General features: G+C 46.5%; 1 protein-coding gene across 1 annotated transcript in view; it reads left to right on the forward strand.

Moving 5' to 3' along the window:
- Nucleotides 1-13,978, forward strand: part of LOC147902549 (uncharacterized) — a 56,382-nt gene that overhangs the window by 33,977 nt on the left and 8,427 nt on the right. The window contains exons 8-10 of the mRNA XM_087373590.1: nucleotides 11,463-11,597; nucleotides 11,696-11,750; nucleotides 11,970-12,070. Coding sequence (XP_087229716.1) covers nucleotides 11,463-11,597; nucleotides 11,696-11,750; nucleotides 11,970-12,070 — 291 coding nt within the window. The remainder of the gene's footprint in view (nucleotides 1-11,462; nucleotides 11,598-11,695; nucleotides 11,751-11,969; nucleotides 12,071-13,978) is intronic.

The raw sequence follows: 13,978 nt of genomic DNA on the forward strand, positions 1-13,978 counted from the left end.
AACTTTGCAAATGTCAGGCAAAAATGATAGCAAATTGTCTGGAAATGTGAATGTCCAACTGCTGCTCAACACCAAGCCAAATGCACAAATCTGCCTGGCAAAGATTGACTGCAAAGGATCTGCAAATTTCTGTCTGGAAAAACCCACTAAATCAAGACTGCTCAAAAGTACCTGAAAAGGAGAATCCCCATAACACAGAAGCCAATGCAAGGCAATGGGAGCAAAAGCCCCAAATTTCGAGAGGCCGATTTGCCTTACGAGGCACTCCTAGCAATTCTAACTGCAAATTTGGCAAAAGTCCTAAATTTGTGGAAATGAGCCAAAAGAGAGGGGTCACTGCAAATCTCCAACTGGATTGCAATGTGCTTGCTAGAAAACCCAAAAGCCCAATTTTTACTGCAATGTCCAAAAATTCCAAGCCAATGTTAACCGAAACCAGCTTAAATGCTGTTGGAGCTGGTTGTAGCAGTTGCGAACCAGTTGTGTGCAGATGACATAAGAGCCATACAGCTGTACGGATGGGATAGAGTTGTATTCTAGAGCTGGCACTGAGAATTGGCAAATCAGTGGTGTACGGACACCTGACAATGAATCAGTACAGGTGTACTGATATCCATACAACTGTGCAGACAGATCGTGAGAAGACTTCTTTTTAAGGTCAAAGTTAGGCTGTGAGTAGTCATGCCGGTATGAATAGGGTTCCAGTATATGTAGTTTGCTACTTTCCCCCTGAGACCTCCCACTTTGCCAGACATATCCGAGGTGATGATGAGGCATCCCCATTTGCTGCCCTTTATCAGTCCATCGGTGACTTCTCTAGCCACGGAGAAGTCCTTCTAGTGGGGGACTTCAACGCGAGAACAAGGGCCCGTCAGGTACCACTTCTTGACTTCAGAGATGATTCCACTCTACTGCCAGATATTGACCTTGAGAAGGCAGGTATGCTATGAGTTTCGGCTGACAGGTGAGGTCCATTCTCATCTTATGGGCAGGCCCTATTAGACCTCAGCAGGATACACGATCTCATTTTCTATAATGGTCTTGACAGATGGCCCGCTTTAGGTGGTTTCACATGCTTTCCACATGGGGGGGGCTCCAGTGTTCTTGATTACATCATGGGATCCCCTATCTTCACATCTCGCATTAGTGACTTCACTGTAGCACCTCTCCCCCCAGGGGCTGATCATACATACCTTTTCTTTAGCATCTCCACCTCCCTTCGCACAGCACCTTCCACCCCACTCAGTGCTTACTCCACCTACCACGATATACGCTTTGATTGGGATCACTCACCTTCTTACTCTGGCCGTCTGTACATACTTCTCACTTATATTGACTTCATACCCCTTTTAGAGGATCGTGCTGCCCTGCCCTTGTCACCCGCTCACTACACGAGGTTGCCATTCACACTTTCCCCCACACCACCCGCTCCACCCGCCCACCACCCCCTGGAACCGTACCCTGTAATAGTTGGTACGATGATGAGTGTAAGGCTTTACGCCGTCAACTTAGATTCGAAACCAAAAACAGTCTTCCGAGCGCACTAGATACGCTACATGAATACTGTAGACTGGTACGAAGGAAGAAGCTAGACTTCGTTCGTCGGAACGAGGAGCTACTGAACATTTTGTTTAGTAACAACTCTAAGGACTTCTGGCGGAGATTTCTATAAGGACGGTCCCCTCCGCCACTCACTGACACTCAAATCTGGTTTGATTATGCACGCACACTTTATGACATCCCAAATCAGCCAATCCCTAACCTCTCACACATGCCTCGTCCCACATCCTACACCCTCTTCACTAGACGAGGGGTAAAGGATGCCGTAATGAAACTTCATAACGGCTGAGCGAAGGATCATGAGGGGCTATGCACTGAGTTCATTGCATATGGGATTAACCTCCTAGCCCCAATCTTAGCAAAGCTTTTTAATGAAGCTGTCTGTTTGGGATTTCCACACACTTTGACCATTAACACACTCTCACCCATCCACAAGGCAGGGGATCCCATGAGCCCAGAGAACTACAGGACCATTATGATTGGACATGTCATGTCCAAGATTTATGCATCAGTACTTGACTCCGAGGTTAGCAGACTTGCAGAGTATCAAGGACTTAGAGTAGCATGATAGGTCGGATTCCGGCGTGATCATGGAACCATGGACCACATCCTCACGCTTAGATGTATCATCGAGGAGGCGAAGTCACGGAAGCAGAGGGTTTATTGTTGCTTTGTGGATTTCTGCAAGACATTTGACACGGTTCCAAGAGCCCGCCTCATACGGCGCCTACAGGACTTGGGCTATGACCAAGAGATCATTTGGGCTGTCATGGCACTTTACGAGAGAGTTTCTGGCAAAGTTCGAGCAGGATCCGAGTGGACAGACGAGATCATGAGTACCATCGGGATCAAATAAGGATGTCCTTTGTCGCCTACCTTGTTTGGCCTCTACATTGACGAGCTTGAGACAGTGATGCAGACACAGGGGGGTGTAGGTTGCTCTCTTGCGGGCAGGCTGATCTAGACTCTACTCTATGCAGATGACATGGCTCTCTTGTCTTCCTCAACAGAGGGGCTTCAGAGACACCTAGACGCACTACAGTCCTTTTGTGAGTCTCATAATTTGAAGGTCAACCTAGGTAAAACCGAGGTCATGATTTCAATACATCTCGAGCCATCATGCGTAAGGAGCAGTTCACATTTGCGGGGTCGTCTGTTGAGATAGTTTCATCATACACTTATCTTGGGGTTATCTTCTCCGAACCCAGATTCACTATGAGACCCACGATGCAGGCACGCTTGAGTAGAGGGTATGCTTCATTGGCCAGACTAGAGAGGCAGTGCTTTCGCTCGCACTTTCAAGATCCACGCACCACAGGGTTGCTTTTTGACTCCTAGCAGGGATGTACAGCAGCCATTGTTGGGGGCTAGACTTGTCGGATACAGAGTGGGCTCGTGTGGAGCGGCTACAGGTTCTCGTGTTATCACGGATGATTCGTGTTAAGTCATCCGTTCCTCACCAGATCATTCAGGCTGAGTTTGGGTCACCCCCTTTACAGCTAGATGCTACATTTCAGGTCATTACATATCTGTACCGAGTTAGGGAATATGGGGATTATACCTTGGGGCATAGCAAGCTACCATGGATAGCTCTATCCTCTTCTATGGCACTTGCAGCAGGAGGAGACCAGAGGTGCTGGTATGCACGTACAGAGAGATGGTTTGAGCGATTGGGGCTCCACATGGATAGACTACCTCCCTTCTAGTACAACATGGATGCTCCGTTTTCTCCCCTCTTATCACACGAAGTCAACCAGGTTATCTGTGAGGATCTACTACAGCTACACACATTTCGGACCTGGTTGGGACCGAGTGAACTCCCAGTGAAGCTTAGCTTCTACAAAGATCACTTCTTACATATCACAGCGGAGGGTTTCATTGACCCACCAGGATACACGCAGATTCACCTACCCCACTCGCTGAGGATCTCTCTTGGCCAGTTCCGGGTCTCTTCACACAGACTTCGCATCGAGAGCGGTAGGGCAGAGTGACTACCCAGGGAGAGGCGCATATGCACACTGTGTGACATGCAGGACGTTGAGACAGAGAAGCATTTCATCTTCAGGTGTCCTGTGTACTATGAGATCCGAGGGCGTTTCCACTGCCTCTTCAAAGATAGTTATGGGATTTTGGCCTATTTCCTCTCCTACCCCAACCAGCGGTGTTTGGCAGGTTTCATTCATAAGGCACTTAGACACCGTGAGAGGATACTTCGAGCACGGAGACAGGAGCAAACTTCTTCCTCGGCTGATCCCTCTCAGAGCTCTATAACGAAGTTCTTTCAGCTAGATCACATGGACCCCATTGGTATGGACGCTCATTTAGTAGCTCCACTATCACAGCTTGTTGTATCAGGATTTTCACAGTCTCATAGACCCATCGGTCTTCCAAAGACTTTAATAAACTTTCTTTTTTTCGTTCTTTCTTCCTTGTGCTACATCGTCTCTACTTCTGTTTCCATAGTGGGCATTGGTATCCTTGGTGGCACTACTTCCACTGATTTCTATGCACCTACATCCCTAGTATGGCCTTGTAAACCAATAATTCCTAGATAGGCTACTTAGGACATTTAGTCCTAAGTTGTTGGGGCCGTATATTTGCCACTATTGTACTTTCCTACTGTCCATTGTGCAAGTATACTCCATTGCTTGTCTACTTGCATTCCAGTTTCCTTTCATTGCTCCCGACATCCAATAGTGGTATCAGAGCAAGTGTGATCCAACTTCCCCAATCCCCCCATGCATCTGCTCCCCATTGCTCGCTTGTTGTTCCCCTCGACTTACAGCTTGCTGCTATTCCAGCTCCAGCGACCTTCTCCACGCTGTTGTCCCAGCTCACACGACCTCCAATTAGCATTTGTGCTGCCAAAACAGATGTTTGCAGAGCCCCCGCCAATCACAACTTGCTCGCACATTGTTTACTATAGCATTGCGCTGCTTATCAGCTGTCTGTGCCAGCCACAACTCCAACGCAGCTCGCGTGAGCTCGATTGAGCTATACCAGGCCTGCCTACAGTGGTGTTCCGGATCCAAAGAAATCTGGAATGTGTATCTGTCTGCTCTACTAAAATGGTCGCCCGAAGTGTGGATTTGAAAAGGACTGCAACTCCACCTGAACCTCAAACTCCTCCTGTACCCCTCGTCTCATCTCTGTAGGCAGACTCCCATGTATACCCGCTGACTATTGGAAGAGGGCGCTTTGGACTCTGACGTGTCTTTGTATAAAAGACTGTCATGGCCTGTATAGGATTCCGAGAAGTTTTCTGGTTCTGACCATAAGGTACCATTACAGTTCCAAATGGTGCAGGACAGGGTCTCGAATATTTGAGTCTCAGAGATCTCGCTTCCCTATGTGGGGGAGGGGGCAGGTGCCCTACGGGGGCTTGTAAGAAGTCGTCCCTCTCGTACCATTGCCCACTTCCCCTCCTGGACCTGATCCCGTTGCTGCAGTAAAGAGCGCCTCTCCTCAACCTGTAGAGGTGTGAGGCCCTCATCCATAGAGATTGCTGGCTGATCTTGAAGGACTGGCCTGCATCGTAGAGCTAAAAGTTGTGCTTGAGTGTCATGGAACTGTATGATCAGGGTTTGCTCTTGGTTGGGATCTCTCCCCACCTGCCATGCCCTCTCTATCCTATGCTCAGCCACGCCCAGGGTAGCGACCACGAACACAGCTGCATCTACCATCGGTGTAGCCTTAGTGCGTGGGATCTCGCGTACTCTGATGTTGAGAGCCTTACTGGCTCTCTGCTGCTGCGCCATGAGGGTAGCCGAAACGGTTACCCTTGCGGGTTTCCGTTTGGCCGCGTCAACCCATCTGGAAGTCTCCTCAATAGCAGATTGCATGCTCGCAATCTGTGCCTCGACCACCGGGATACTCCTTGGGACAGTGTGTATGGCTATGACCTCCTGTCGAAGCTGCTTGATATCCTGTCTGAGTCCCTGAATAAGACCCGCTTGCTCCCGAATGGCCCTAGCCTGCTCCTGTATGATGCGGCTCTGCTCTTGGTTGAAGCGGACCCGCTCCCGTGCGAAGCGAGTCAGCTCCATCTCACGCTCACGGAAACTATGTATCTCCATGAGCAAGGTCTCACAGGCCTCTGGTGTATCAGCCCACACCCATGTCCATGTTGACACTGTGGTGACTGTGGCCTGAAAGTGTGGGACTGAGTCCGAAAACTGGACGGTGACTGAGTGAGGAACAGAGATGACAATGGATAGGATGAGGCAGTTCCAACGGGGTGTGGAAGCGTGGGCTGGCTGAGAGGGAGAGGGGAGAGTGAAGCGTAATGCAGAACAATGTATGACACCTCCGAAGTAGGGTCATAAGCTGTGCAAGAGTTGTAACATGAGAGGAGGGGAAGGAAACGACAACTAGCGCCATGGGCATGAGTATGTCACTGATCGTAGATGTAGAGGGAGCTGAGATTGGAACTAGAGCTGAGCCTGAAGCGGGTGCTGAAGTCGAAGTAGAGATAGAGATAGAGATAGAGGGAGCTGAGGTTGGAGTTGAAACCGAAATTGAAACTGTAGCGGGAGTTGAGGTTGAGGTAGAGGTAGGGGCTGAAGAAGCTGAGGTGGGTCCTGCCTTTGCCTTGCTGTCTACCCCGAGTCCACTTCGGTTGTAACGTGTATTCACATCCTCCAATTTTAGTTGTGTCGTTTGCTTCTTTTTGTTGTTGTTGTTGTCGTCTTTCTTGACTTCCTCCCCCATTTCTCTTGGACCCTTTTCTGTTTTGGGTGTGGGTGCAGGTCTTAGTGTCTGACCGGGAGTGGGAGCACCGGCTCCCCCTCCCCCCCCATAATGAGAGGCACGCCCAGTGCGAGGTGGTGGAGAGGTGGGGTGGAGGCCTGAGGTGGAGAGGCAGCCGGGAGGTGGAGAAGGAGAGGCTAAGATGACGAGGAGTAGTTTTTTTTTTTTTTTGGAAGTAAATTTTTTAAAAAAAAGGGGAGGGTGAGGGAGAGAGGCGGGGGGAGGGAGGTGGAAAGGCTGAGCTGGTGAGGGGGGGGGCTGAGGCGGTGAGGCTGAGCGGAGGGGAGGCAGAGTGGATGAGGGGTGGCAGAGCGGGTGAGGGGTGGCTAAGGCGGAGAGGCTGAGCGGAGGGGCTAGTGGAGAGGCTGAGCAGGGGGGAGGCAGAGCGGGTTGGCCAGCAGAGAGGCTGAGCAGAGGGGAGGCTAGCAGGGAGGTTAGCGGGAGAGCGGGGAGGCTGAGCGGGCTAGCGGAGAGGCTGAGCAGGGAGGAAGAGCGGCTGAGCGTGAGAGAGAGAGAGAGAGAGAGAGAGAGAGAGAGAGAGAGAGAGAGAGAGAGAGAGAGAGGCGTGGGGGTTGGCGGATGGGCTACACGGGACTAGCGGAGAGGATACGAGGGGCTGGCAGCGAAGAGGCTACGTGAGGCTGGTGGAGAGGCTACGAGGGGCTGGCAGAGAGGTTATGGAGGGGTTACGTGAGGTCGATGGTGCATCAGTAGCTCGGGGGCATAACAACAGCAGCTCCCAACAAGGAGAAGTGCCGATGGTTGACGTAGCCACAACTCCCCACGTAACCACGAACAATGGCATTGAGCGATGGCGAATGACGGAGAGGGGTCAACAAGGGAGGAGGCGGGGAGAGAAACGGACGGGAGGCTACGATGGACGAAGAGGTTGAGAGGCTACGACGGAAACGACGGATGGACGGAGAGGTTAGTGTCATATAAAGAGATACTTGTGTAAGTGGCAACAATTGGAAATTGCGGCTCATGGTGCGTCATTAACTGTGAAACCATGGTACCAAGGTATGAAGAAAACCGAATATGGGCCAAAGGAAATAGGACTTTGCTCCACGAGCCTAGGTAGTGGTGGGCGAACTGAGGTGGTGAAGAAATACATCCCCCCTTTATTTGGTGATCCCTTGGATGTGGTCACTCTCTAGTGCCAAACTCACCTGGATCCAATCTCTAACCTGGCAGCCAGGTGGCTATCTACACTTGTTGCTTGTCCTCTAGGGAGAGGGAAATCCGATCGGCTGTGGGAGTCGAGGGAGCTTCCATGAGAGTCCCTCTAGCTAGACAAAAAAAGGTCACCTTGCTTTCAGCCTTGTGGGCCCTCTTTTAAGCTGTTTGCCAACTTGCCACGTGCTTTCTTCCCAAATTTGGGCGCTCCATATCTTCTTTCTCTTGCTAGATCTGCTTTTTGTGTTTTCCTCCTTAAAACAAGGGCCTTTTTGCACTTCAAGGTCTTGCCATAATATCTAACACATTTTAAGCCATTAAAGGTTAGCTAATGCATGCAATCTAGCTCTCTGGACTAATCCTAGTCCTTTGTGGGTGTCCCCACAGTATTATTTAACCAATGCAGCACAAAGGAAAATAAAACTTGCTTCAAGTTAACCAAACTCCCAACTCAATCCTAAAGATTTCTCTTTATTTCTTGCGAGAAGTACGATTTCGTGACATCATTGTCTTCAACTAAAAAGATTCTTATGGATACTTTGAGGAAACTCCTCATCCACCTACTTGACATCTAGTGCCAAGTAGGTCTTGAGCTTGACAAAGTACTTGTGGATAACCTTGCGCTCTTTCTTCTCTGTGTAATACAAAGTTTGTTCTTTCATGGCAAATCCATGCCCCTCTTTCTCGGCAAATCCATGCCTTTCTTTCTTGCCCTTTTTTTTCTTGTGGAGTTGATTGCCTTCTTCTTTGGCTTACACAATCCTTGCCTCTTGCAATTATGCTGGTGGTGGAAACCCCATGAGGTGCTTCCAATAGATATATACTCTACTTTTGCCTTAACATCTTCCTTACAGAATGATTCTGGAACATAACTTGATGTCTCTTCTAAGGGTATCCCCCTCAACTTCTTTAGCCGAAAGTTCTTCTTTCTGCTTGTCCATATCTTCTATATGAACGATCCTTCTCCAATTATCAACACTCTATCAACTCCCAAAGGGAGCCATAGAATTGCAGAACACTTGCTCAACGATCAATATATAAACGAGCTTATCATACTTCTTAAGCATATGATTCACAAATAGTGTCTTCCTAAAACAAACTCAAGAAAAGAATACATGTTTCTCCTTGCATTGCCAGTCAAGGGTTAGGTCTTCAAATAACATAAAGCAAACATTATAAACATCAAAGAGATACTTCGCCTTAGATGTCGATGACATCGTTTTAGGTAGTTTGTCCACATTGGATTGTCAAAAGCAACTTGCTTTCTATGATATATCTCTTTGGAATAGGAGAACAACTTTATATGCAAAAACATCTCTTTGCTTTTTGTGACGGAACTACCTATGACCTCTTTGTCTAATGTCAAGATGACCTTAGGAAATCTTTGAGATGGAAAACACCATGAAAGCACATAATAGACGTTGTTGCTTTGCTTTACTTTATGAGAATGATGTAGAACTTGTGGACAATGATAAGAAAGAGTAAAATCCACCCTTGCCATCATATGTTTTGATTGCTTTGGATTTAAGTAATATTTACTGAATAGAAGAAACTTGTTCCATAATAGAAACAAAATATCTGAGATATTATAACTGAAATAAGCTTTTATAGCTTGAAACTATATAACTCGGAAGGAATAGATCTGTGAACTGATTTTGCATTGGAATCTTACCCTCGAGATAAACTTCACACCATGCTTGAACTACTGCATATTCTTTAGCTTCCGAAACAATAGACACTTTGCTGGGGCAGATTCTTGAAAAGTTAATTCAAACATCATGGAGATTCCCATAAGTTGAGCCATGCCATTACTTTCTGGTATGTGGGAGAGTTCAGATTCTTGACATTGATACAGAGAGGCAAAGTAGAGCAGTGTTAGTCAACCTCATCAATTGTGGCTTAGTCACTTGAAGCTTGATGAGAATCCGGCATCACCTACACTCGGTTTCTCCCTCTCCCAAGGCATCCCACTATAGAGAGGTTTTTTAGGCACATATACTCTGGCATCCACACTTCTTTGGCATGCACAAGTTCGTGATTGAGACATAGAGATGATTAGAGCCTGTATTAGTTGGCCCCAAATTTCAATGGGGAATGTGAGGCTAAGATTTTCCTTTTGTGCAGGGTGCTAGGTTGGGCGTATAGTCCCAAATAAAAGCTCAATGTCCTTTTAATGAGAGGAGCTAGCCGGGGAATTCTTGATATCAACTCTAGATGGCAAGAGGAGCCCCCCTTGAACTCCACTCCTCTTACAAGATGGTAGGGCCAATCAAACTAGATGGATGCTCCCTTGAAGGAAGCCACAACAAACACTACTCTTACACATGTTTGCTCACAACCGACACTGGCTCTTACACATGTTTGCTCAGTAGAGATTAAAGCTTGAGACCCGGCTTCTCCAATATTTATAAAATGCATGAGTCTTTAGATGACCTTCTAGAAAATGAGTTAAAGTGGTAGGCATACGGGGAGTATTTTCCGGCTTCTCCAACATTTTCAAAATGCATGAATCTTTAGATGACCTTCTAGAAAATGAGTTAAAGTGGTAGGCTGACGGGGAGACACTACATGATAGATTGCAATTCCAAGTGGCGACTCTAGCCAAAGGAGGGTAGGCCATTTTGAGAAGTGCACTAGGACCCTAGAGAGGTGGTAGTGCATCTTAATCACAACCAATACCTTTTTCCCACAACACTCGTTGCATTAAAGACAATTACTGCTTGGACTAGAGGTAGTCTCTCAAGAGGCATTGGATTTATGGAGTAGATCCCCCTCTCTCTCTTTTAGTCCTGCTTGTGGACTAGTCATTGACCAATGCATATCTTCTACTTCTTCTACTCAGTGCCCATGGAAGCCTACCCTCAAGCCATTGACTTGAGCCAACGAGATGAGACGGCACCTACCTCTGCTGCGCTAGTTGCTTTTTGGAGACCATTCAATGATGCCTCTGTAGCTGCGAAGAGGCACAACATTTGGAGACAGAGTGCACATCGTAGGTAGGCGTAGGAGATGTTAGCCTGGCTCTCATAGATGGAGCAAGTTTTCATTTTAAGGACACGGACATTGGGTGGCTGCTTGGTTTATACAATCAAGAATCTTGACAGCACACGAAGAGCTCCCTTTCCTTTGAGGATGACATTTGGAAGACCATAGCCAGCATCGATTGCATGACATACTTTGGTTGCTTGTTGCAGCCTTGTGATGGGTAGCAAAAAGACTCAACTTTGGCCACCTTGGTGGCCATTTGGCTCGACCATCTTCTAGATTGTGGTACCCTATCTTGGAACAAGTCCAAAAGGGTTATCTAGAGCCTTCGGAACAAGCCCAAAAGGATCTCGAAAATATGCTTGTATTAAACACTTTCACAACAAGCATCTATAGTTTCACACAGAGGATCTGTTAGTTATATAGTCATCCAAACGCGCTCTTTACGGCTGCTCATGGTGTCAGCCAAGTATCTTGTGATGCAGTTTGCGAGGGGCTGGTCTTCTTGCACACCCTGTCTTAGGGAGAGCTGAGTTGCATCTCTTTGAAAGATTAATAAAGAAGTTTCTATTTTGCAAAAAAATAGTATCTCAACCTTTGCATGTGCAAACATTTCCTTGGTTTCGTGCCTTAGATACAAGGCACAGAAGATTGCATTTGTATATTTGCTTGTTGCCTGTAGTGGTCTGTTTTTAATCAAATATAATTATGTTCCTCATGCCTAGAAGTTTGTCGAGACCAATGAAATGCTTTTGACTTCACAGCCAATAAGCACTTGTTCTTGGTTGGTTGTTTGTAATCAACTGAGTGGATTGTATAATTTATTTTTAAAAGAAAATCTGGCTTATACTTAACCTATTTCAGAGGTCTTTATTGTATTTAAAGAAGACACAATATCGTTGAATATGTAACTTCAAGATTGTTGTGATAAAAATGTACTTTTAAGGGCGTTCTTGTTTTCACGACTTGACATAGTAATGCATGGACAACAGCTGCAGAATGTGCGACGGGATGGAAAGGAAATAGATGGTGCTTTTGAAGACTTACATGTACACATCACAGCTGACACATATGAGAAAGTTGATGCAGCAGTAGCTCTCATTGCCCCACTCCTTACACCAGTCGATGTAAGTTGCTGAAGGATAGCAAGTAGGTTCACAATTCAAAGTTCCCATTATCTGATTCAGCCAAAGGATCTGATTTGTGTTTGATTTGGTTATTGAAGGAGGACAGAAATACCCATAAAATGAAACAGCTCAGAGAGCTTGCAGAAATGAATGGTATGTGGAACTCTGTGTCGACTCGCAACTAGCTTCGATTGCTATTTTTAAGGAGTCTTTCCTTGTGCAAGAAGTCAACCGTACGAGAGTGAGAATTGTCATGGTTTTTGAGGGCAGCTGGCAAGGCCGTACCAAAGTTGTTATCTTTGTACCACATTCAACCCCCCCTCCCCCCCACTCCCCCCTGTTTGGCTTCTCATTTTATGTAAATCTGTGCAGGTACAATTCGAGACTTCACATTAGCATGTACTTTGTGTGGTGAAATAGGGCATAAGGAATGGCAATGCCCAAAGGACAAGCTAGTAACCTTTCAAGCAAAGGTATTGCCTTTCTCTAGGCTTCTCTGACTTGGATTTTTGTTTGTCTTCACACATCATATAATTTTGCAGTAATGCAAGACCAGGTTTGATTCCACGTTTGTTTGCCGAAGTGGCCTGTAGAGCATTGCCTCATTTCTCCCACTGATTCAAAGAAGAAATATGTTGAGATTGTAAGCTATGTAATGCATGTAGAACACACATCATCCTCATCTGGAACTCTGCTGCATGCACAGTGTGAGGAAGAGCTGAACTAGGTCCCAATTCAGCCTTATAGTAGCTCACTATTTCCTAGTTTACTCGTTTCTAATTATGACTATCCATTCGATCCATCAACTTGGCAACATTAAGATGGAGAATTGTGTCCCCTCAGAAGTCAGGACACTAGAACTAAGCTCCTCAACAAAGGCACGTTTTTTTTTAAACGGAAAAATCCACACCTTCAGGGATGCAAAACAGAATTGAAGTGCTTAGAGCAGCGGGTAGGACTGCTTCAATTTGGCTCTGCCACTACAGAGACCTTGAGTTGTTTCTTAATAACCCATGATCCAACTGAGAAACACAGTCGTTGAGCATTTGTCGTCAATGTCTTTTGCCCAATCTAGGTCCATGAACCCTGAAAGCCAACAAACTCTGAGTGTGCCTTGCACATACTTTAGAACCCTTGGCTGCATTCCAATGTGTGACTGTTTGATAGTGCATAAACCAAGACATCAAGCTTACAGTAGAAGTAATATCTGGTTTCTTCTGATCTTTGCCAAATAATAGTGCAATAACTCTAAATTTGTCATGTCAAATGCATCAAAAGTTTGGCTTTGACATATGCCATATTTTCCTCATTATGCTTGTGGCTTTCACATAAAGGTTGAGCATTATCAAATCTGTCCCCTCATGCAAAACACACCACTTAGGTTTAGTGGGACTCTTTCCTTTGGACAAGAAATTGGCCATAATATTGGCATGCCTACTGGCAGTTAGGTTAGGCAGGTCATGCAGGGATGGTCAGCAACTGCTGCCGTCCTCAGACATAGGTGATTGCCAGCATTTAGGGTTGCAGATTGCAACCAGTAGGAGCAGCATATCCAGAGCAGATTTTCTAGATGCAGGCTCTTGGAAGGCATGCAAGACTGACCTGGCCAGGTGGTGTGATCAGATTTATCTTGTCCACCGTCCGGATCTGGTCGGCTAGTTGGCTGAACCTGGTCGGCCAGGTTTAGGCCTGGAATGCCCTATAAAAAGGATGCTTTGCCTCGGTACATGCATCCCATTGAAGCCCTCTTGACTGAGGCATGCAGGACCATACATAGGCAGCATCAGCCTTCCTCTTCTCTCAGTCTTCTATTAGCCACACCTGGCTGTGTTTTACCTGGTACCCGGTGAGATTTTTACTGTTTTCCCACGTCAATGATGAATAAAGTGAGCATCTTACGAAGTTCTTTGTGCTGTTAAATCTTGTGCATATCTATGCTACCGTGGGGCATTTACAGCATATTGTTGGGCATGTTTTGGAAAGATTTTGCATTTTTTTTCTGCTGCATACATGTGGTATCAGAGCCTCGTCTATAGTCTACTCTTGTGATACCCCAAGCATTGTAGGCAGGAGGCCCTCATGAGAAAAAGGCGGCTCCGTGTTACTCTCCTAGTCAGCAGGATACCATCCCAAACTTTGGGGTTTTGGGAAAGCTTCGATGGAACAAATTACCGAGTGTGGAAGATGAAGATATGGAGCCATCTTGTGGTGAGGGTGATTGGGAGATAATGACATGAGTAGATGGTAAACTTAGGAGGTTGTTCCACATAAATCTCCAAAAGTAATTGCACTGAAGAGTCCTTTGAGCTGTTTTAATTAGTTGGAGGCTAGGGCAGTCACCGTAAATTTCTAAAGCTTAGAAATTCACGTCCCGGTGACAA

Source organism: Dipteris shenzhenensis, chromosome 4 (assembly GCF_047967505.1).
Source record: "Dipteris shenzhenensis isolate YYH24624 ecotype China chromosome 4, Dip_SZ_1.0, whole genome shotgun sequence".
Lineage (NCBI taxonomy): Eukaryota > Viridiplantae > Streptophyta > Polypodiopsida > Gleicheniales > Dipteridaceae > Dipteris > Dipteris shenzhenensis.